Genomic DNA, 25,397 nt, shown 5'->3' on the forward strand with positions numbered 1-25,397 from the left:
CTTTCTATTATCTCTGTGTGTGACTGTTAGTAAAATGCATGCCATGCATTTTAATAACACCTCAGCATTGTAAAAGGTGAGCAGCAGCAGCAACAGTAGAAACATTAGTGAACAGTATGTAGAAGAGTGGACAGTGAGGGTGTGGGCCTCGGAACAGAAGCACTTACCAAAGGACTCTGTGGTTAAAAAGATACAAAGAGAAAAGAAACAGCATAGACAAGGCATTACAATCGGACCATTGGTTACACAGAGGAGTTGACTTAGTAGAAACACCTTGAAAAAGCACTGGAACTCCAGAAAAAATCAAGGATATCGATCGTCTACACAGAACTTTGTGCTCAAAAGAATCATAAAAGTCAGCTATTTTGTAATCATCACAGAAGCAGCAAGGCTAACATATCCAATATTTGACATTTTAAGTTGTAACAATTTTGTAAATCCTTTTAGCTTTAATTTGTTCTGTAAAATAAAGGTCAAAAAGGGAGTCTGAGCAGGGCGTTTGAGGGTTGAGCCAGAGAAACAAAAACAAAAAATGGGGACAGAAGCAAAGAGGTTGTTGTTCATAAAGAAGCCAAAGAGTTGGGTGTCCAATCACAAGAAAGGGATTTTGGGTCCAGAGTTGGTCCCTGGAGGCAGAGGGAGGACTGGGGGGGGGGGGGGGGCTTTGCTACAACAAGTTGGGATTTTACACACTACTGTGGCTATTGGAAAGCTGATTGAAATGGATTGAGTGGCTTGACTGGGAAATCATTTTGAACTCAAGCAATTTGTCTTTGATTTTAACAAATTTATTTTCTCAAATAACATGGATACAATGTCTGTGAGTCAATTTCACACTCACGCAAAGACACACTGTCCATGAAATGAGGAAAAACAAAAAGGTTATTGGATTGTTTAGTCACAGCAGTGAGCCATCTTAGAGAGGACATTCCCTCAGTGCACGCCACCATCACCTGGGTTTACCTTGCTAATTCTGTCAGCGGAGAAATTTGTTGAGATATGACTAGAAATAAGTTGCACACTGTGTTGTGTGTTACAAATATTTGATGATGTTTTTACTAAGTGAAAAATTAAAACCCTTCGTGATGGTGATTCGCCCGGGAAGACCTCAGAGAGTTTAGAGAAAAGCGGAAAAAAGTTGGGAGTTCACTTTTTAAGGCCCTGAGGAGTTTAGAAAAGTTGGCAACCACACGCAGTCAACTCATACCACAGCAGCAGCAGAGAGAGGGGCAGCTGAGAAACACAGCCAGTAACCACGGCAGGAGGAGTGCGGAACAGCAGTAAGAAAAGGGGTGAACGAGGGCAAGAATAACAGAAGCTTTGTAGGAACAGAAAATAAAAAGTGGGTTGGGGGGGGTATAAGAGAGTGGATATTGAAAGAGGGACAAAAGCAAAAAGGGAGGGAAAAAATCCTTGTAGTGGAAATAAAAGCTGGGATTGAGGGGAAAGGAAAGAATGGAGGGATAAAAGCATTGGTTACCTGAGCGGAGCTGCTTGATTCGTCCGTTGTTATTGGACGTGTTGACTGGCAGGAAATCCTTGAACCAGGTAATTTCTGGGTCAGGGTTGCCGCTAGCAGCGCAGAGCATGGTGGCGGTCCGAGAGCGCTCCACCACTTTCAGCTGGGGACCCATGTCTATGGTGGGGAACCCCGAGGGTAGCTGGTCCTCTAGAAAGATCAAATACACGAGTCAAATAGAGCTGGACGTTACTCACATCTTTAGCTTGGCAGCATAGTGTCTGCCGTACCCCAGACAGTCCTGTCACATGAGCTCAAAAACACCTTAATTTACATCACCGTCATGTTGCAAATGTCTTAATTTGAATTTTATTTAAACAGGATGTTTTTTAAACCCTATTCAATTCATTGGATACTGTTACAGTAATCTTTCAAACAAGGCCCTGGGGTAGAAGTCGGGGATCACTGGCCGAGTGTGTCGCTTCTCTGTATAAGCCAACAGGACGTCCACATGTATGAGGATTAGTAAGCATTGCCTTCCACACCGGATAAAGTCGGATAGTATCTTGACGGATATATGTTCAGCTTTATCCTTGGGGGTATTTCACATATAGCCCTGTACATGTCCTACCAGCTTTTCCATTAGAGCATATTTCATCACCTTGTCATGGCTACAACCAGCTTTTAACATTTCTTGCATTATTTTTACCTGTTGTCAGTTTTCCAGCTACTGATTCTTCATGTTATCAATGGTACCAGATTGTTTCATTTTTATTTGAGTGGTTTTGGGTGGCTTGTATAATTTGTCATGCGGCTTTCCCCAATGGAAACTATATTCCAATGAACCTGCCCCTCCTCTCGATTAGTATAGACCTACCATTGAGATTGACAGGGCAGTGAGTTCAATAGGCTGAACACACAGTGAATGATGTAACAGACAGAACCAAATGATATTTAAGTTTTAAGTTTAAGAACGACTAGGCTGGAACTTTTTTTTTTTTCGCTTTTCAAATTAATATTCAGTCAGGTCTGGGATAAAAGCCTCGTAAAAGCTCCTGTTCATATAAGTGAATATGTTGAATGCAATATTATGTAAAAGGCTTGGTGGAGATTATTGTTTTATTACCGTAACCCGTGGATATCTCGTTACAACTTGTCATTCACACTGTCGTCTGTTCAGTTTGTGTAAAACAAATATGAGATATAAGGTGTTAATTAGTGAGCTTTAGAGGGGCTTGTGGGTGGATTTTGTTGCCTTTGGACGAACCAGGCTAGCCGTTTCCCCCTGTTTCCTGTTATACTCAAGTAAGCTAACCGACTGCTGGCTGTAGCTTCAGTCTTCAGTCTTAAGCAACAAAAGCAGACAAACATATTTCCCCAAATATTGTGCTTTGGCACAAAACAAAACATGATGCCTCATACTTGAAGAGACCCAAATGCCTGAGCACCCTGATTTGACACCAAGCAGGTTGAGTCACTAGTCCAGTGTGAAAAGGTTTTTCATGGAAACTGGCTAGTCGAATGCAAAAGTCAAATTTAGCCTCAATTTATAGTCCAAATGTGCTTTGCATCAGACTTGAGCCCGGGGGCAAGATTTTTTAAGAATCCAATAGTGAGGTCAAATAGAATAAGTAACATTTCATTCCACCTGACAAACTATCTCAATAAAGCTTTAGGCAACCGCTCCTCGAATGGGAATCAATTGGAAATCAAATACTCTCTATTCTACTGGGAATCAGTAGCAGTTGAGCTACACTTTTTGTCCAGCTGAGTCTATTGCACACAACTCTCTCTCCTTTGCATGAATCAAACAGGCGAGGCCCAATGAAGACACATCCACTGACTCGCACCCTTTTGGGAAGGCAAATCAAATGTGAATTCATAGACATCCGAGGCAATTAAATCAAACATGAAGAGTCGTTCCACCGTGATAAAGGAAATCAAAGGCAGTGGGCCAACTTCGTTCAACTGAAGTGGGAGATTCAAGGGAGAGGAGGGGACAATGCTTCGAGGAGGTGGGGGATCAAAGACGCCTGAACTCAGGCAAACTGAAAAGATACTGTATTCACCCTTGGAATCAAATAGGTTCAGAGCAATTCAGTTTTTAAAAAACAAATTCTTAACTTTGTTCAAGGCTGCACTTTGAAACTGCGAGGTAAAATGTCAGAGTCATGAGTCATCCGTAATAAAGTGGATAAAGATAGACATGGTGAAAAAAAGACAGATGAGCGAGGAGTGAGTGTTCATACATGCGTTTCGCTGTATTTGATCTAGAAAGCAGTCTATTTAAACCCCCCCCCCCCCCATTTTTTTTATTACTTTTTTTTTTTTTACCCAGAATCCCTTGTGATTTTATCCCTCTCAACCACACAGAGCCTCATTAACGGGAAATCCTAGCGCTGAACCTCGCCAAGGAGATGCTAATTCTGGTACTAGCCCATCGAACCGTAGCCGACGGGTCGTGAGACACTAGCTCCGCGAGAGCGTGTGTGGCCTTTTAACAGCTCCGGTTTCGATCAATCACAAAGCCCGACAAATGGAAACATGGACATAATAAACCAAGAGAACAAGATGAGAAGGTGTTTGTGTGTACGAGTGCGTCTGTGTGTGTGGGTGGGTGGTGAAAGAGGGCAAAAGTGCAAAAAAAGAAAAGAAAAAAAGAGTAAGAATAGAATAGAATGGAATAGAGTGAGACAAAGAAAGAGTGACAGAAAGGAAAACAGAGAGAACAAGGGAGAGAGCAGGAGAAAAACAGACAGAAAGGAAAGAGAGCACAAGGGACCCATACAGCATAACAATCCTGATTCTCTCTGCTTTCATTATGCAAACGCTTACTTCAAAGCCAGCCCCTCGTAGGCAGGAATAATGCATTCTATTTCATCTACCTGGGGTGGGACCCTGCACTGAACATTGAGGACGCACCGTTAGAATGCTACTCCCTGAGATCAGGCATCTCTCTCTGCCCCTCGTCTACAACCACTCACGCGTGCACAAAAAATGTGTAGTAGAGGCGTGTGCAAGAACATGCAAACGTAGGCAACCTAAAGCACAGGTATGCATGCATTCTAGACGGAAATGCACACTCACATGGACGCCTTCCAAAACAAAAACAAAAAACACACTTTTACTGCTTTTTTCTTTCATTTGAAGCTGACAAGGTGTGAAGTGATAGAAAAGCAAGTGTTTGAGGACTGATTGAATGGGCTGATGAACACACACACACACACACACGCTTTAACACATGCACATAACCAGCTCTCCACCATCCATCATGGGGACAGGTGTAAGCAACACCAAAGTGTGTTTGGGACAAAAGCTGCTCCAGTGTGTGTGTGTGTGTGTGTGTGTGTGCGTGTGCGCGTGCGTGTGTGTGTGTGCAGTTAAGAACCCCCTGAGGTCAGAGCAGATGCGTAACCCTACACTCCCTTGTTGACGGAGCCTTCCACACATCCCACTGTTTCGTTTGGACGTGCTCCCACTTCAGCGTTTCCACTGTGACAGATCCAGATAATTTCACAGCTCATAGAAAAGCCCGGTCTCACAATCATGGGAACTGCTGTGCGAACACTGTCCTCTTTATATAAGACCCCAAAATGAAATTCACACACATCGCTCGCTGGGTTTGTCATCTGCACATCTGGAAGACTGCAAATCAAGTCTGGTCTTACAATCATGGGAACTAAAGCATGAGCTGGCTGCTGTATCAGAAGCTCCAGAGTCTGCACCTGCAAACAAACCTGTCTCTGTCATTCACGACTGACTAAGGGGATAAACAGTGTAACTGATGGATGCAATAAAATTAACACCTATATAATATATTGCAATCCAATACAACAGCCCTCTACTACTGCAATACTTTGTGATTCTTAAGTGTTAATTTTTTTGTTAAGACTTTGTGTGATTCAGTGTTGATTCAACTCTGGTCCAGTTTGTTTTGTTTCTGCATCACATTAAGATGTTTTGTAGGGTGCACAATCTTTTCACAACCACATTGTGAGTGTATGAAGGTAGACAAAATTTGAGGCACACCTAACCATGGGTTTGCGATACATTTTATAAATACAAAATATAATATGAGGAATATAATTAAAGGTTTCCAAAATTCCAATTCTTACAACCTAGGTCTTATTTTTGTAGTTTTGGCCATCACATCATCAACATTACACGAGCACGAGTGGATGCACACTTCCTTCTGCCTCCTACCAAACAATCTAGATGGATAGATAGCACTACAGGTAAGAAGAAAAATATGTATTCTTGATTTTGGGGTGAACTGTCTGTTTAAGAATGGATAATAGTTATAACTTTACAACTTCATCTTTCCATTATGCAACTTTCTGTTTTTGGACCGAAGTGCTTTGTCCAAGACTCATTTGGATTCATTCAAACAGACATACTCTCAACTTTGACCAAACCATGAATTATACAGTATCTGACTGTACACTGGACCCTAAAGCACATAATTGCTCTCAAGTTCATTATTATTTCAGCCATTGCCAATCACAGCCATTTACTGGAAGCCAAGATTTCAATTAGACTGGTTCTAATCCTCAGTAATTAAGCCGGCTGACCTTAACACCGGATCCCTCCTGTCAGACAGACAGTCAGTCAGTCAGTCAGTCACTGGAGCTGTGTCTTTACAGAGCCAGGGGAGACAAGGAGACATGACTGACAAGACAGTGTGTGTGTGTGTGTGTGTGTGTGTGTGTGTGAGAGTGTGTACTTTGGTGCGTGTGACATTTGGACTGACAGTCTATCAGGGGCTATTAGCTGCTCCCAGGTGGCCTCTTTTTCATCCACAATACAATGACTCCTCAGAGGAGTAGAAAGAGGTTAATCACTACATAAAGACTGACTGTCTTAGATTGAGGATAAGTTTGGGTTTGTTTGCCTGAGTGTGTGTGTGTGTGTGTGTGCGTGCGTGCATGAGTGGTTATGTTCTCGATAAAGCTAAAGATTATACACGAGCAGATAGCTTCCATCAAGGGAAGCAGGAAAAATCCAAAATAGAATCAGAGACACATAAGCAAGAACCCATACAGATGTAGACGCACAACTGAGCATGCCTGCATGCACACACACATACACACACACACACAGACACGCACACACAAACAAAGACAACCATGTGAGACAAGAAAAATTCTGGGTGGATGGAGCGGAACAGCACAGAAGATGCACAGAGTGGTCTGATGTGAATAATTTAGAGGTTGCTGTGTAGTGGACCTAAGAGCATATGGAGAGACAGAGAGAGAGAGAGGGAGAGAGAGAGAGAGAGAGAGAGAGAGAAAAGGAAGAAAGTGTATAAAAAGACAGAGAGAAAGGGGGAAAGTGAAAAAAAAAAGAAACTAACAAGGAATGAATTTAGGGAGACAAAAAACACAGACAGACGAGACAGAAAGAGAAGAGAGTGGAGAGGAAGTGTAGACTATGTTATTACTCCTAAGAGAGAGGAGAGAGAAAGAGAGATGGTCGAACAATAAGCTACCCCACGAGCATGTACTGTAAAGGCAGGCGATGTGATTATCCACACTCGAGCAGCTTCACTCACTAAGACACTCTTGAGCTTCAAACTACCGGTACATAATGTTCTCCTTATGGACTCCACTAACACTAACATCGCAATCTGCATTAATGGACTTTTGCTAACACTAACAAAGCCATCTACAGTGGACCCAGGCTTACAGTTGCATACTATATATATATATATCTTACCTTGCAAGGCAGCTGGATTCGCAAAATCACGCGAGAATCCATCTTGCCAGGCTTTAAGCTCTGTGTGTTGTGGCCGAACCACAGTGGTTCAGACCAATCGTCCTATGAAGAACTACTGGCATGGTGTGGTTTAGGTGTGATGACAGTGAGAAGAGACTGTCCGAAAACAATAATGGCGGCTCCTAAATAGGTTAGCGTAGATGCTGCTATAACATCATCAACTTCATCAGAACTGGAGTATTTCTTCATTGAAAGAAGAGCAAAGAACGGCACTGAAGGCTTTTCTCGATGGAAAATATGTTTCCGTTCTCCTCCCGACTTTCTTCAGCAAGAGTTGAATTTACTTTGGCGCTCTCCTATCACGTCATGTGGTTTGTTGATCCGATTGGTTGAAGTTAGACAGTCATAGACAGATGGTTCTTCCAATCACCTGCCAAGATTTTTTTGAAAGAGCCTGCCCTTTTCCAAACTTTTTCCAAAGAACTTCCACTTCTCAGATGGTTCCGTCTAACAAACCATCTGGCGCGTCAATTTAATATACATCTACATCTGAGGACACCTATCATCCTCCAAGCCTCAAATTATGAGTAGATCAACAGAAAAATATCACATTTGATGTGTAAAACCTGATTTTGACTGGATTAAACATCACCATCTACAGTTATAATCTTAAACTGAAGACCTTCTACCTATATAAAGATACGCTTTAATCTTTACCATCAGAATTTATGAGGTCAGTTGATGTTAACCCACTCTAGTTATACCTGCATATACAGTATTCCTTGAGGATACAAACAGTAAATTACAGGGATGTTATTACGTATAAGAAGTGTGTCTGCTTTGTCAGTTACTGTCACTGTCAGGTGATACATAGAAAATGTGTGAGTGTATTTTTCATGTGGGGTCCAGGTAGTAAGATTTGTAACTTCATAGCTCTCATGTGTGTTCACACTGACCTCGTAGCACACTTAGTCTGGTGGAGGCAGTGATTTCTCCAGCAGAGTTGGAGGCATGACATTCGTAAATAGCCTCGTCTCTGGGGGTCCTCAGTGGCTGGATCCTCAGGACCGAGCCGGACCCGTCGTCAAACTCTATTACCTGTTAGAGGGAAAAGAGGTTAAAGTATATACTAACAATGGATCAAAATGTGTAAAGTGAAAGATGTCACAAACCTACAGAGTATTATCACCTTATTCTGCAGCCCCCTTATTCTGGTTTTAATTTTATCTTCTACATTGGTTGCAGCTCAATGATAATCAGTAATTTTCAGAGACAAAAAAAGTTTTTGAAGGCCTTTTCCTAGTTTCTAATTTGCTGAAGGAAACTGAGGGGACAGCCAGGGAAGTCCCGGAATAGTCAGGTTAAATCCTTAGCCACAAGGCATACCTGGATCCGCAGTCTAGGATCAATCACTACACACATTCAAATAGATTTCAGGTACCACCAGACAAGCAGCCCACTGATCAAAATGAACTTTTGACTGACTTGAAAGAATGGAGAGACAAGATAGTTAAGAATACAATTGTCCTCGGTTATCTCTCATGTCCTCTTCATATTTAGGCTACGTAATAACTTTTGATTGTTCAGAAATACTGGATTGTACATTTTAAATGCTCTTGCATAAGTTTAAGTCTGGATTCTGAATTCTGGGAAGGTTTTCACTGACTGAAATCCAATAAAAAGAAATCCCACAACAACTCATGACCAACAGGACAGAGAAGAGAAATATACAGCAGGTAGTCTGAGTTTATATAGCGTGGATTAAAAAATAAAATATCTCCCCAAGTGATTTAATCACAAGCAGGAAGACACCAAGATGAACTTAAACCTGGGAAGAAACTCGACTTATTAAAGTGGAAAAACACCCTGAGCTCAGGGTGACACTGACTGGGGAGGAGAGAGGCTGGTTCAACATCTCCATCTAAGAGTGACATGTGAGGTGAAGAAATAAATCAAACGTTAGAGCCTTCGGGAAACTAATAAGGCTGATCATATAAGAATCTCATATACTGTAGCCCAAGGCATCATCTGACATATGAAAGAGTTGGAGCAGATAGCATTTCACACAGTTGTATAACCTTTGGAGTACAAATGAAGAAAAGCAGGTAAACTGATCTTTAACTGTACAATTTTGGCTTAATATGCAAACTGGTGTTCATGTATTCCTAGAATAAGGCTGCCTATTGTACATATACTGACCACCCCCCCCCCCCCCATACTCATTATTGACTTAAATGTCACCTTTCATTGCAGTAAATACAGTACCAACAATACACCTTTCTCGCAGCGGGCACTTGTCATCAAAGTAAAAGCACAGGTGTAACTAATAACATTAATGATGGCTCCGTTCCATTTAGGCAAAGCGAGTGAGTCAACATGCAGAATACCAGGAAACTCTGAAACTGCCTAACCTAAATGTCGGACATCCATTTAATCTTTCAACTAAGAATTGTTTTCATTTATGAAATAATCTGCTGAGTATTTGTACTTGAAAATTTACTTACAGGAATAGCTTGACATTTTGGGAAAGATTGACTGATACCACTCTCTCGTGTTTGTCTGTGAAATATAAAGCAACAGCCAGGATACGTTTAGCTTAGCTTGGCTTAAAGCCTAGCAGAAACAGCTAGCCTGTTCTGTCTCTGTCCAGGGGTTACAAATAAACATGTTTTCCAAAACTATTCTTTTAAACAATGAACTGATTATCAGAACAGTTGCCAATTATTTTTCTGTCGCTATACTAATCATTAACTTCAAGTCCAATAACTGTCCAGTTGCTGTGTCAGCTCTGCAGCCATTTTAATGTTATGACTTACACCTGAGCCAAAAATGTCTGCTGTGAGAAAGGTATATAAATAAAATAATTACAGAAAAACAGCAAGAACAGTCATCCTACTTTTTGTAGACACCACTGTTTTACGGAGCACAGCCACACAGCCAATGAACCTCTGTTGTGGGATGCTAGTCCATTCCCTTTTCAGTTTACAGCATTTCAGCATGAGAAGAAGTCAATACTATCTTAATAAAAAGACACAAAGTTCCGTCATTAGTATCTTAGCGTCATACCTCAAATCTCTGGTTGCTGACTTTTTTGCCTTTCTTGTTCCAGACAATCTTGGGCTGTGGATCCCCTGTGGCCTGGCACACAAAGGAGGCCACTCCCCCCTGGACTCCTGTTTGGTCCTCTGGGGTTCGTGTAAATCTGGGGGGTGCTGTAATCACAGATAAAACAGTTAAGTCAAGTTCAAACTCCCAACATTGCTGTTTCGTGTGTGTGTGCATATGTACATGTCAGTAAGTACAGGAACTGAAGAAGATTTGATGGACAATCGCCATTACTGCTATACTTATAAGCATGAATTATTGTGTTTTTCTAAATGCACTTGAGCCAGATTTCCACTTAATATACTACTATAATCTGTCATTCACACATCTGTAACTCTTATGTTTGAGACCTCTGTTGTATTAAAACAAGAGTGTGTGAAAGGGGGAAGTCAGATGTGTGTGAGTGGGCAGTTTAAGTGAAAAAGAGGAAGCATAATGATGCAGCCACACAGATGGTTTCAAAAATCTTTGAACATTGAACACCGTGGTTGGTTTTGTGTTTTGTGCGTGTGAAGCAAATTCTTAGAGTACACGTGCACCTATATCTGTCTTTCAGTATAGTCGTGCATGTGGGTGGCCTTGTGTTTGTGTGTGCATCTTTTTTTCTGTACACGTGTGCACGTTCCACCATGTTTTTCCCTCTGTCCCCGTACCACCAAAGAAGCTTAATATTTCTGTGCCATAAAGGATTTATGAAGACTTACTCCTGACATGACCACTAAAGCCCCTCATTCCGGGGACGCCAACAATATCATAACCACAGCCTCCGCTGGATTGTGACATCACGACATCAAAAAGATTCGGCACGTCAGTCACGGCACGTCACCGCCAGCTCGCCTAATGGCATTCCAGCCAAACCAGAAAATCCCTACTTAAGGGCTTACCGCCAACCACCCTGACAAAGGGAGAGAAATTGCTTTTTGCTGTTTAAAAGGAGGGAGGGAGAGAGGGAGAAAAGCTAAGCTTTTCAGAGAAGGAGAGAAAAAGAGAGAGAGTGTGTGTTGAAAGAGAGGGGAGAGCTGAACAGAAGAGCGAGTGAGATAAAGGGAACGAGTGAGGGGGACAGATGGAGAGCAGAATGGGCAAGGAAGAGAAAGCATGAACAGCAGAAGCGGAGGGAGAGAGGAAGATGAGCAGGAGGTGGATACGAGAGAGAGACAGGGAGGGTGAGATAAAGAGAGTGAGAGCGAGGGGGAACGAGCCAGATGTACTGGCAAACATGGGCCGAGAGCCCCAAGCTGCCCAATCACCTCCACACCTCACTGGCTCGCGGCCAAATCTACCTCAATGACTGAATAGAACAGTGTGTGTGTGTGTGTGTGTGTGTGTGTGTGTGTGTGTGTGTCTGCTTACTTTCATCCTTGCATATGCCAGTTTACGTATGTATACACAAACTGTGCACATATACAGAATGTGTATGGGAGAGTGTGCTTGATTATAGACAAAACTTTTGATAAACGATTAATCGATTTTCTCTATTTTTACATGATTGTAAATCGAATATTTGGGAGTTTTTGGACGGTGGGTTGAACAAAACAAGCACTTTGAAGATGTCATATTGGGCTCTGGGAGATTGTGACGTTTTGCATAATTACTTACTTAGAAGAATAGTTGTCAGATTAACAGAATCATCTAAGAATGAAAATAATGGTTCATTTCAGCCCTCATGTGTCCAGTACGTCATCGCATGCACACATTACCTACATGCATGCCATTATACTGTACTCGTGTGCGTGAGTGAGTGAGCAAATGTGTGCCCATCTGAGAGAGAGAGAAAGAGAGGGGGGAAACAGAAAGAATGAGGAGCGGGAGAATCGCTCTCTTAATCCTCTTGCTAATCTCTCCCCCACAAAACAAATGAAAAGTGTAAAGCCAGCAGAGCCATACTAAAAGGCACGGTAGATCTTTCAATTGCTTTTTTATCTTTCCCCCTTCTCTTCATCTCTCCTGCCCAGATCCCTCTCTTCATGTACCTCCTGTTTAACTGTCTTAGGTTCTCATATTTTGCCCCTTTATCTCTCTACCCACTCCTCTTTCTTTGCCACTGAATCACCCCTTCACAGCTGCTCTCCTTGCTCCCTCTTTCATCCTCCTCCTTGTTACTCTTTCTCCATCTCCTCCCTCCATCTCTGGGGTGTTACATAAGTCTTCCTGTCACATTGACTGACTTAATGAGGGGGGGTGCAACCGTATGTGCTACACTTCTCCCAACTCGCTCTTGCAATTCCTCTTCTCTCTCACTTCTCTCCTCCCCTCTCTTTATCAGCTCTCATCCTTATTCTCTGTCCCCCTCTTCTTCCTTCCCTCGCACCCCAACTTTTTCTCCAAAATCATCCTCCCTGTTCCTCCTTTTTTAAATCCTCATTCCTCTTCTCTGCTGTCTATCTAGGTCCTAACTGTCCACTGTCTTTTGCCAAGATCATCAGGTTTTTGGAGGGATTAAGGATTGACATTTGGGCCAAGGAAGGGGGGGTGGAGGGGCGCTCAAGCTCAAGAGGGCACTTCAATATTTGTAGTACTTTTAGGAGAAGGATGGTTTATTATGCAGGTTTATTATTTCATGGATTTAACATGAAAAAAAGAAGACACACAAGGACTTGTTCTAGGGGGGCACTTTGCAGCAGTCACAGGCTCTTAGGTGCTCGTGCATGACGCCAGGCACTCCTCACAGTCTTCCTCTTCTCCCTCAATATGACCTAAAATGGAAGTGAGGGGAAACTACTGAGTGGGTCTGTGTAGAGAGATTTAGATGGAATTAGACAGTGCCAATCTTCCCCCTCTTGGTGTGTGTGTGTGTGTGTTTTGGGTGGATGGAGGGTGGCCTACATAAAGGTCGCCATACAGTGGGATCTGATCTACACAGCAGATGGCAGGGATTACAAAGTCAGCTCCCCTCTCTGGACCACTTTCGAGTCACGGCTGAAGACGTGCGACAAACTTTGATTCCAGGGTGAAAGACTGTCTTTATGTCCTTTTGGTATTTAAAATCAAAGAAATACCAATGTCACCTGCCATCCATCAGGTTTTTAACGGCTCTCCTCTTCTCTTTTTTGTGCGTTTTAATTTTATAACCCGTGACAAATTCAACGTAATTTCTAGATAAACTCCCCTTAAATGAACCTGCAAACCATAACAAGGTGATGGGGGTTCACCGGAGCAACAGAAAAGACAAATAGCAAGACTAAATGAAGCTAATGGCATTTTGTAGGAGACTACAGGGACATACTGTAGCTGGCAGATGCTGTCTTAACCTAGAGGGACAGAGCGAGAGAGATGGAGTTTGTAAAAACAGATGCCAGCACAAACCTTCAGGGAGTATGATTTACGAATATTGTGTATTAAGATTGGGATATTGTATAAATGTAAGACTGGAAAATACATATTTTGGAGGAAAAAACAGATGGACCTAACCACGAAAGATGCATGTCTCGGGCTGTAAAAGCAGAGCTTTGAAAGTGTAATAAATAAGGGGCTCTCACACTTTTTTATGACACTGACATTTATGAATATGTGTTGAGCAACACACAGTGAGTGAAACGTGTGTTTTATCCTCAGGATCCCACATTCTATGACTATTTATGTGGCCTCAGGCCTCATCTTGTGTGCCCTCAATCACTTAGCTGATCTGATGAGAAAAGGCATAAAGCACACAGGCCTATGTCCAAACAAAGCAAATCAACAAAAAGCAACGTACTCAGCAGCCTGAAATGCACTCGCTCCGTCTGATACTGCTGGTATCAAAGTTACAAATTGAAAAACAGAAGCTCTGAGATGTTGGATGTCCAGTGAAGTATGAAATCACACATAAGAATTTAGAATGAGTAAGCTTTGGTATAGTTTTAGCTAAAAGGAGCAGATGGGGAAACCCAGACATTAACGGTAGCTAATCCTGTGTGTGTGAGTGTGTGTGTGTTTGAGCTGAATGCTTGGCTATTTCTGCTCACAGGTAGCTGACAATAGTGGATCATCCCTCGGAGGAGGAAGGGGATAAATGGTTATTGAGCTTCCTGATCAAATAGATATCAGACACATCCCCTTCGGACTCTCTCATAAAGGATACTGGGTGTTTCTGAGTCTGCGTGGCCACATGTTCATGAGCATGAAAGGTTTTTGTAAGTATTCGTGTCTGTGTGTTGGAAGTTTTGATCACATCTGAAAAGGCTGCTTTGGATGTAGGTACAACTTGCCAAGTATCTGTGCCTGCGCCTCACATTTGTCTGCGTATGTATGTGTGTGTGTGTGTGTGCTGAGGTCGATAGTTAAGCATGTAATGAGTAATTTACAGTCCTTGCCAGGGAAAGATCCAGCTGCACAGTGTTGTATGTGGTGGTGGGCGGTTAGCTGATGACTCCCCAAATGAGAGCTGAGGCAGGCTTGTCAGACAAGTTGAGGAATGAGGCCAATATCGGGGCCTGAGCCAGGGCCATGATAGTCAGCCTCAAGAGTGGGTGGGCAGCTGGCCAGAACCATAACTTAAAACACATTAACATCAAACCGACACATTAAGAGCAAATTATCAGCTGCTCGCCTTCGTCCTGGAAATGAAATTGGATTGCTGGGACCAATAAACGTAGAGAGACAGCTATCATCCTTCTACAGCACACATAAGTGTTAATTGGAAAACATTTGGTAAAACTGGCCATTTCAACAAAGAAAATTCAATTATACACAATTAAGTGCTGTAACTTTTGATAGAACTTCACATTAAAGATAAGATGTTATTCAAGTTTCACAAAGTTGAATTGTCCATCTATATGAGCAGTGTCTCAACCAAATCTGGAGTATTAGATTATTTCAAACACTGTTTTCTTCTGCTTATGACTCACACTCTCTTGAATGAATATAGATCTGGTCACCAAGCGTCACTTTAACAATGTCATTTTTACACTGATGCCATAGCAAAAAGATAAAATGCACTTTTACTGCCGATAGTAATGCATGTCCAATTAGCGTGCCACTTAGCCACCATAGCTGCCCCAGGGTCTGGCCAGTGCCGAGTTAATCAGGGTTAATTGGTTAGAAACACAAGGGGAGGAATTAATCAGATAGGCTCTTCTTTTATACACAGGTCATTAGAAACACATGGGCTACCCACCGGGTACACAACTTTACTGGGTCAGTGCTGGCTTCCCCTAAAGATAAACAGAGGGTTTTTCTCAGTGCTGGTCACAGCGTATTACTCACAGATCACTGCTGAGCTAAGTTAAAGCTAAGCTGATGCTATCCAGGCCTCTTCACAGACGGGTGCACCTGCTAAGCTAATGCTAAGCTAACGCTGGTCAGATCCTGTTACTCACAGATGGGCTCACAGCTATGCCTGCTGCTAATAGCCTCACCGCTGTGGGCCAGCGATGCAGCACACTGCGGAGCTTCGGCAGCAGAGACTGCTTCATTCTCCTTCTCACCAACATCGACTTTCCTTCTCTCAGCCTCCACCTCAATCCATGAGTGAGGTGGATAACAATGGAGAACTTATTCCAAAAGGTCACTGTCCTACAAGGTATATTTTGTGCCTTCTACCCAGAACATTAACAGTAGGTTAGATCTAAAGCCAGTACTGGCAGTAAACAGTTAAAATAATAAGATTTTAATTTTGTGTGTATATGACTTCTGAAAATGTTTGTGATGTGACCCATTTCTGTCACCTTCTATGGAGAAATATTTACACAGGAGTTGATAGAAAGAGGTCGTCAAGCATTTAAATTTAAATAACTTTTTATTTTTAAGGTTTAATGTCATATTCTGGATGAGCATGAGCTGGCATATCATCACTGGAGCTGAATTTTTAATACAATACAATAAATTATTCCAGAAAATATACCATGAATTATATAGATAATGACTGAAATTAGTTTTGTTGATAAGTGGCATGTTATTAAAAATAAGGAAATTAAAAGACAATTTCAGTTCGATTAGAGTTATGCTCATTTCTTGTATTCCTTACTCAACATCACTGTAGATGTTTCTGCAGTGTCACAGCAGATTTCTTTTCTCTTATTTTAAATAAACACTGTTTAACTATGTTAACCTTCGCAATGTCTTAAGGGTGAAAAATGACCCGTTCATTAGTTTAACAACAGAGAAAACTTTCAAAAGTAATTTTTTCAGCATTAAATTTGATGACATTTCCTGGCCTGACCCCAGCATTCGGGAAAGTTGAATCCTCTGCCCCCTCCTTTTTAAAATAAAAGCTGTACAAATATTGTCTTTGGGTCTCCTCCTGCACCTCTAAAGCTCACACGTTATATCTCTATGGTTGAATCCTTACAGAAGCCATAGTGTAAAAACAACACTTTGTGGCTTTATGGGGGGTTATGTGAGGGACTACCAGGACAATGAGTGAGCTTTGGTGGTGCAGGTAGGTGAATTCTGTTACTTTTGGACAGAAGCAGGCTAGTTTTTTTCCAGTCTTTATGCTAAGCAAACCGGCAGCTGGCTCCAGCTTCATACATACACATATGAAAATGGTATCGATCTGCTAATCTAAATGAACTCTCTGCATTAAAGCATATAATAAATAAGCATATTTCCCAACTTGTTAAGGTATTCCTCTAGAGAAAATTAACTGTCTATGCTGTTATATGTGAGGCAACATTTCAAAGTATCTGTACTTGTGGTCCATGCATGTAAAAACTGTCATGATAAACAATCAAGTGGTAGGAAAAAAAAAGCTGAAATTATCTTTAAAGACTTGACCGGTATGTTGACCAGTGCAACGCCGGAGGCCTTTTGGTCATTTGATCATCACTTCCCAGTTCACAGGAGAAATCAGTGCTTTCATCATGGCCTAAAGAGCAGACAGGTTGACATTTTGCACTGTGGTTATGGGCTATACTGTCAACCCGGATTTCTTTGCACTTTCAGTGAGTCGGGCAATACCAATTAATCACAGAAAAGAAACACAATCCATCCTAGAAAATAACTGCTTGATTCAGTTTCACACCCTCAACTAATCCCCCGGGGGCAGAAACCTTTAACCTTTGTGACCCCGCCTCTTCATCTCATGCCAATGAATCCTGACAGCAACTCATTCGTCAGCAACAAGGAGCCATGAAGCTCGCACGAAACTTGATACTTAACGCACTATAATCTCTTGTCCACTCTAAGCACTACACATGCTTGCATACATGTACATATAAAACAGACAACTACAAACATACTCCCAGGGACACACACATGCATGTGGCTCTAAACATTCCTGAGCTCACAAATCTTTGATACAAATGTACTGCATTACAGCTTCTCTACCTTCTTATGTTCTTACCAAAGAGTGGTGCCAATTTCACCCGACGGAGAAAGTCAGTTTTATTTAAACAGCCAAAAGTACTGATACAATCTGTACAGCCCACTACACAACATCTACTATACCCTTAGAAAGATTGGTGTTTTTTCAAAGTATATCAAATTCATCAAATATGAAAAAGAAGCTGCACTTTCTGTATAGCTTTGTGTGCAGCTGTGAGCTAAAACTAAATAACACTGACACTGATGCAATACAAAACGTACAATCTCAACTGAAAACAAAATGAAAAAGTAAGCTAATGGAATTCGCAAAATATGAGCCTGCCATGTGTTGTGGAAGAACATGTTGCTTTTTATAGCAACTTGGACTCTTGAACTTAGAACCTGAGGGAAAGCTGAATGAAATACTTGCAGGTAACCAAAGAAGGCTCCTGTCTAAGCACTTGGTGTTCAGTACCTCGCTCAAGGGCTCCCAAAGTAAGCAAAAAGTAGTTGTCATTGCGGGAGATTGACCCAACCACCTTCCAGATTCCAGTCAACCTTGAGGCCATGCGAGTGCTGGCAATATGGTCAAAAGTTGACAAGTCAATCAGTCACCACATGAGCAAGTTCTGTGTTTCCAATGTTGCGCTCAGGCCTTATATATCATGCATAAAAATGTCATATTTTCAGTAACTGAGAAAAACTGGTGGAGATTTTATTGATGCCCCTGTTTTTTTTTTTTTTACATTAAGCCTTGTGGGAAAAGAGAAATTGGAAGTGACCAGCTTTTACAACACATAAATGATGTGATGCAAACTGAGGCTAAAGGGTTTCACATTACCAAGAGCCTCCCTAGGCAGAATCTAAACCTAACCATTCTTGCTTGGTTTCAAAATGTACAGTCTGCTTACTAAAGCAGCGGGTTGCAACTCAGCATTGCTTCCCCTACTGTAGCCTCTGAAAAAAGGAGCTGTTTCTGTTGTGTTTTGTTGTGCGCGCACACACACACACACACACACACACACACACACACACACACACACAGAGAGCTTTATTTCAGATGGAATTTTTATTTTTACATCCAAGCTGCAAGGGGAAGGACGACAGCTTGTTGATTTTGGGGCAAACGAGGGTCAGCCGAAAGAACCCTGTTGTTGCATTGTTTCCCGTCGCCCTGAATGACAAGCGGAGGGATGCAGTTTCTCGCACAGGGCATCTCACCGCGTACATGGAGCAGTGGCCCAGTTTGCGACAGGATCAGGGCATTACTCTTAATCCACCAGATAGATGTCATATGCATGCACGCGCACACCAACACACTGAGAAACAAAAATGGTGGCGAGAGAGAGAAAGAGGGAGTAAAAGAAGGAGAAAAAAAAACGCATGCATTCACACACGCAAATTTCAGTGCACTGCTTGCATTGTTACACCAGCGCGTGTGTGCAGAATGCACATATGGTGCAGTGTCATGCAAGGTTTCCAACTGTACACATGGGATACTGTTCCATCTGATTGCATCTTTTTAAACCTCAGTCCACTAGTGTATATATAGGTGTAACTTCTGTAGCAAGCATTTGTGTTGATGGTGTTTCAAATGTTTAATCTAAAACGATGCCACTGTCCAGACATGGAGGAGTAGCCTCTAATTTGTAAATTATTATGCTTAAAATGTATTCCATTCATTTGGCACTAAGTTTGAGTGAAGATAAGCTCAACTAAAAGCAATATTTCTGAGTGCGTTTAACAATTCAAAACATGTAGACACGAGACGAGCACCAAAGATGTCAGCGTCCCGGCAGCCTCTGTTTGAATTCTCAACATTACAATCTGTGAGTCCCCACTGTTGATATTAAAAGAGGCACTGTACGTCATACACAATGAGATAAAAAGAGAAAAGAACAGCCTTTTCCTTCCTTTTCCTTCCTTTTCCCCCCTCAAGCCCTCTGTCCCTCCTTTCTCACCAGATTATATGGATGTGCCGAGAAGAGGCAGAGAGCGAGCAGGAAAAGAGCAATGGAGAAAGTCACAGCGAATGAGATGAGGGCAGGGGAAAAAAGAAAAATATAGACAGAGGAGACAAAGTATGAATCCTTTCCACCCTTGCTGCGTCTGTGCTGCTCCCCTAACCATCATAGAGGAAGTCTGGGAGCATCATCGTTTTGATGGATGACTGGGCCTTTACTGGCCGACCCTGGGACTTACACAGGGGACAAGAGGGCAGGAGGCTGAAAGGAAAACAAGAGTGGTTTGTGGATGTGTGTGCTTTTACTGGCCTCTGCGTGACTGTGTACTTTTAAAACATTGCAGGACGGGAATGGCAGCCTCAAGCCTATACTTGTATGCTCATACGATTCTGTGTATGTATGTGTGTGTGTGTGTGTGTGTGTGTGTGTGTGTGTGGATGTTATGGGGTGGTGATGATATATGTTCAGCATCGTACAACCACAAGCTTGGAGCCACGCTGTACAAACACACTGTGCTGTACATGCTGCATGTTTTATCTGCTTTACAAATATTATTTTTTCCCCTACAATATCTACCATAACACTCTGTATTTAAACAAGCATTTTTAAAACAAACATGCAAATCAAAGTTCTACTAGACACCATCATTACATTATTCTTTGGCAGGATAACTCCCAGATGTTTAACAGTCTGCATGGTGAGCTTGAATGACTTCCTCCCGTCTCCTCCATTATTCCCTTTTAGTCCTCCCACACGCCCCTTCTGCCTTCATACTTTTTTATCCTTAGTCTCGCCCGAAATCAGGCTGTTTCATCATCACTGTTGTGAGATTCAAAGCCTCATTGCTAATCGTCAAACTGACAAATTGATAGAGAAGTCATGCCTGGCCAAGACTTTCTAGTCATTCATGTAAAAAAACATATCCTGGTTTCCTAAACTTGGATAAGCTCTTATTAAACTATTCTGATAATAAATATATTGTTTATGTTGTGTTTTTGATGCATAAATAAAAAAAAATCCAAGTTTCCAGCATCCAAGGTCCAGTTTTCTAAGCCTTATATAATAGTAAACTGAATAAGCAAGCAATTTGAAGATGTCACCTTTGGCTCTGGTTAGTGGTGATGGACCTTTTTCATTATTTTTCTGACATTTTATAGACCAGGCGATTAATCGAGAACATAATTGACAGATTCATCAATAATGGAAAAAATCAGTGGTTGCAGCCATAATTAAAACCAGGACATGACTCATAACCAGAATACTAATGTGCATGTGAACTTAACTCACTGAGAAATACATCGGACGAGCCACAATCAGGGATCACACACACACACAGACGCACAGTATGAACACAATCACACAAGCAGTGGGGAAATTATCTGATTTGCCATATGTGGTCTGCCTATCCATGCCAAGTAATACTGGGATGGACAAAAACAGCTGGCCTCATATCAAACCCGCTACTCTACACACACTCGTACACTCTCACACACAGACAGACAAACACAAACACACACACACATACACACTCATACAGCAGTGATGTGACATCAGGAGTGGAGTGGTTTGTAAGAGAAAATCAGGTCATTCCAACCACTCGTGTATATACGTATAAACTGTATGTGTATTTAAGAGATATGTACTATATATAGTTATGCATGTGTGTGTCAGTGTGTGTAAGTGTGAGACTATAAGTACATGGGTCTGAGTGTGAAAGGACTCACAGTCGGCATCAGCGAGGAAGAGGAAGCTGAGTAGGAGCAGGCCTGGGCTGGCACAGTGCATCATGGGATATGTCGACACATGCATGCTGTATCCACCGTGAGCTCACTGCCTCACTGTACAACAGGACGATAGAAACAGGCCCTCACAACCTGGAGAGAGAAACAGAGAGCGAAAGAAGAGAAGGTAAAAAGAAAATGCAGTCATTAGACTCGTTCCAAAGTCTAAATTAAGAGAGTTTGAGATATTATATAGTCTGTGTGCACACACACCAACACACACCGACACACAGACTTGAAGTGTGTGAGTTCCCTCTAGGCCTTACACTCCAGTTATGCAGCTGCCTCGCCTCTTCTCGCTTCATTAGGACCATACACTCATCGCCGGAGGTGTGTTTTGGTGTGTGCGTGTCTGTGTGTGTGTGTGTGAGAGAGAGAGAGAGTTCACAAAGTAGCTGACAACTTATGGCAAACATTTAGCATTAAACCATCATCCAGCTTCTAAAGTTCTTTTTTTTTTTTTTTTTAAAGTAAGCAACAGCCTCAATTCATCTGCTTTAGTTTTCACTCCCGTTATACAATCTACAAAGCGCGCCACACTTCAATACCACATTTTCTTCCGAATGTACGTCAAAAAACGGCACGATTTCAGATTGATGAAAAGGAATGAATGGCATTAAGATGGAGGGGTGGAAGGATGGAGCGAGGGATTGATGGATGATGTGGAGATTAAAGTGGGAGGAGACTGACTGCTGTTATCTCCTGGCTATGTTGCACAAAGTGTTGGGTCAACATACGGCTCAACGCCTATCCTTTCATCCTTAGCTCTCTTTCTTTTCTTAGACTCTCTCTGTCTCTCCCTATAGTCCTCTCCTATCTTTGCCCTCTTCTGCACATCTGTTACTTGTTTTTTGGCAGTTTTTTAGTTTCCTAAACATTCTAAATATTTCTTCCTTAAATCCGTGTTTCCTTTCTCTTTGACTCACCCTTCCCTTCCTTCTCATTCATCTTGTCTTTTGCTATTTTTTACCATCACGTTCTCACGAACATCTTCCTCTCTCCTTTCAGTCAGATTTTTTGCCTTTTTACTCTCTCTCTGTCCCCCTGTCCCTCTGTCTGTCTGTCTGTCTCTCTGCCATCTGCAGCGTCTGGTGTGAGTGTCTGGCATTAGAAGAGGCAGGCGTCAGTCTGTGTGTCAAATCTCACAGCTCAAATCACATGACACAATGAGACATGGCAGATCACTGCTGCTGTCCAGAAACTGACAGCATAGAGTGAGAGACGCTGAAAGTGAGTGGAGGCAAAAAAGAGAGAGTGAGAGAGAGAGAGAGAGAGAGACGAGGCTTAGATGTGCAATGTGCATTTTTGCTTGAACAAATGTGTAGGCCTGCACTGTATGTGCATGCATATGGGCTAGCTCATGCATATGTTGATGCCTCTCTATGTGCATGCATGTGTACATCACCACTGACTGCATGTGCCTGTGCTGAATTGCTCGTATATAAGAGTGCGTGTGTCTGTATGTGCATGCTTGAAGCTATGTGTTCCTGAGTTGTGTGTATGTGCATGTGTTTGTGGGCTTTCCAAAACTGGACAGAGTCATCAGCAGCGGCAGCGGCAGTCTTAATCCCCTCCACTCCTGAACAAGCCATCTGATTAATAAAAGACAAGGGGGGTAGGGGTAGAAGAACACTAGAACCCAGAGCTCTTAGCATCCCTGCAGCCAAGGCAGCAAACAACTAAACCCACACTGGATTTTCCACTTGGTTTGGTCTGAAACAATTGCTTTGGGATAACCTAGATCTCTCCCTGCACAAATTAAGTCCTCTGCACTGGGATTTACACTACTACAGTAGATATGGGACCTCAACAAAACAGTATGAAAAGGCATTATATTCAGGCACCTTGTGTATTGACCCATAACCCAGGGAAATTTTATTTTTATTTTTATTTTATTTTGGATATTGAATCTCAGTTTAATTTAAATTTTAGTTTTCAAGGGACCATTAGCATCTTTTAGTTTTAATTGTATTAGTTTTATTTTGTTTTCTTTGTTGTTCAGAGAGTGTTAATTCTACTTTAGCTGTAATTCACAAGTGAAGCTTGTTAATGAACCCGTCATTGCGCTCATTTTACAAAACAATACTAACACTACCACAACCCCTCCATACTCCACGGTACATTTTACTGTAACCTAAATACCAAGGCCTCTAATAACCACCACCACTAATTCTCTAAAGAGCATTCATGTGCATATTTGTCTAATTAAGCCACATTTTTTATATTCTTTACTAAAAGGTAGCTGATAAAAAAGGGCATCTGTCTTGGTGTGTGTGTGTGTGTGTGTGTGTGTGTGTGTGTGTGTGTGTGTGTGTGTGTGTGGCCACTAATCACTTTGGCTGATTCAATGTCACTGGAAAAGCCTGCATTATTTAGTATCTCACTTCACAGCATGTCACGTTAATTAAAGAGCTAAGATAACGGGAGGGGAGAGGGGGAGGGAGGAGGGAGGGAGGGAGACAGATGAAAAGAGAGAGCGAGAGAGAGAGAGAGAGAGAGAGAGACAGAGAGATGAGAAAAGGTGTGTGGAGGGAGGAGAAATGAAAGTAGAGTGGTAAACAGAGAAGAAAAGAGATTCTGGACGGAAAGAAGACAAAAAGAAGACAACCTGAGCCACACACACACACACACATACACACACACACAATACAGCCAGGTAGTCACCAGATTGTAATCTGGGTGGCTGTTGTTGCTAGTATTACCGAGGGCCTAACAGAAAGCCTCCCTTGGTGCCTGAGCTTCTGCTGCTGCTGTGGATCACAGTCGGCCCTAAGCCATTCACTTACATTAGTCCCTATCACTCAATTATACACTGTCTGCCTGGCCAGGCCTGCAGCGATCAGTCACACTTATCTCTGGGATAGCTTCTGACAGAGCAAAGACTGACTCAAAGAGTGAAAGACAGGCTTATGTTTTTTCACCGGACAGACAGGAGGACGTATGGGGAGGGGGGCGGCGAAGATGAGGAGAAAGAGGAGGAAAACGAGAGAGACAGAAAAGTTTAAAGATTAAAACTTTTTTTGCAACTGATAATGTAACACTTTACCCTCTATTTATCATCTATAAGCAGAATATAAACTTATAATACAATGTTTATAACACATAATGTAGTTATATTATTACACCTGTGTCATATTATTTTGTCATTCATTATCTGTTTATATACCAGCATCCAGTTGAATGATCCCTTGAAGCTTCCCAAGAGGAATTAAAGTTGTTGACAACTACATTTATTAACACTTAAAAATATGTATTTCTGCTTACAATTACACTACCGTACAAACCATTGATAAAATCTTGATATACTGTTTATAAATGCTAATATAGTTTGATGAAAAATGTAATAAAATGTAAAAATATAATAACACTCACATTTTAATAAGAAAATGGGTTTAAATATCTTGAAAAAGCTATATGATGCTTAAAACTGCTGGTTACGTCATCAGCAGGCAACAAAAAAAAAAAGCTATATTAATCATACATTGTTATTGGATTAACTGGCTGTTTATTGGATTAACAGCTTTCATTTATTTTTGTCCCATTTAGACGGTCAAGTTATTACATTATCTGGTAGTTATTACATTATCAGTTGCCACAGAGCTTAAGAGAAGAAACTATTTATTAAGAGATGGAGCTGAAAAGTTGGGGAAGCAGAAGTGGAAAAAAAAAGAAAATTAAAAGAGAGAATGAAATCTAAAAAAGGGGTAGAAAAGAAAAAGAAAGTGTGGGTGGATGATGAGAGAGAGAGAGGAGGGTAGACTACAAAGCGAAGGCGTAGTACAGCTGGAAGGGACATAGAGAAAGATAGAGACAAAGACAAAAGACAGATCCTAAAAAGCATAGCTTAAGGCAAACCGTGTGCCATGGAAAAAGAACACTGAGTATCCTAATTTGATTTGATATTCCCAAAGCTGAGCCACCAAATGCAATTAGACATACTAATTAACTTATTCTATTTGCCCCGTTGAAACAGTGGCAGACTGACAGAAACGTCAGTGGAGAGACAATCTGTATTTGTTGCATCATAGCGCTGCCCAAAAAACAAGATAAGCTGTGTGGAAAAAAACTACGTTTGTGTCCTCTTCCTTTTCCCATTAAGGTAAACTCAAATCATAAAAGTATCTTAAAACGTCTGTTTACTGTTGTAGC

General features: G+C 41.7%; 1 protein-coding gene across 1 annotated transcript in view; it reads right to left on the reverse strand.

The window, feature by feature from the left end:
• ptprdb (protein tyrosine phosphatase receptor type Db) overlaps nucleotides 1-21,276 on the reverse strand; it is a 61,130-nt gene extending 39,854 nt beyond the window's left edge. Inside the window, exons 1-4 of the mRNA XM_070914776.1 lie at nucleotides 21,192-21,276; nucleotides 10,241-10,386; nucleotides 8,131-8,272; nucleotides 1,481-1,669 (exon numbers count right to left, since the gene is read on the reverse strand). Coding sequence (XP_070770877.1) covers nucleotides 1,481-1,669; nucleotides 8,131-8,272; nucleotides 10,241-10,386; nucleotides 21,192-21,276 — 562 coding nt within the window. The remainder of the gene's footprint in view (nucleotides 1-1,480; nucleotides 1,670-8,130; nucleotides 8,273-10,240; nucleotides 10,387-21,191) is intronic.
• Between the last annotated feature and the right edge of the window lie 4,121 nt (nucleotides 21,277-25,397).

Source organism: Enoplosus armatus, chromosome 2 (assembly GCF_043641665.1).
Source record: "Enoplosus armatus isolate fEnoArm2 chromosome 2, fEnoArm2.hap1, whole genome shotgun sequence".
NCBI classification, from domain to species: Eukaryota; Metazoa; Chordata; class Actinopteri; order Centrarchiformes; family Enoplosidae; genus Enoplosus; species Enoplosus armatus.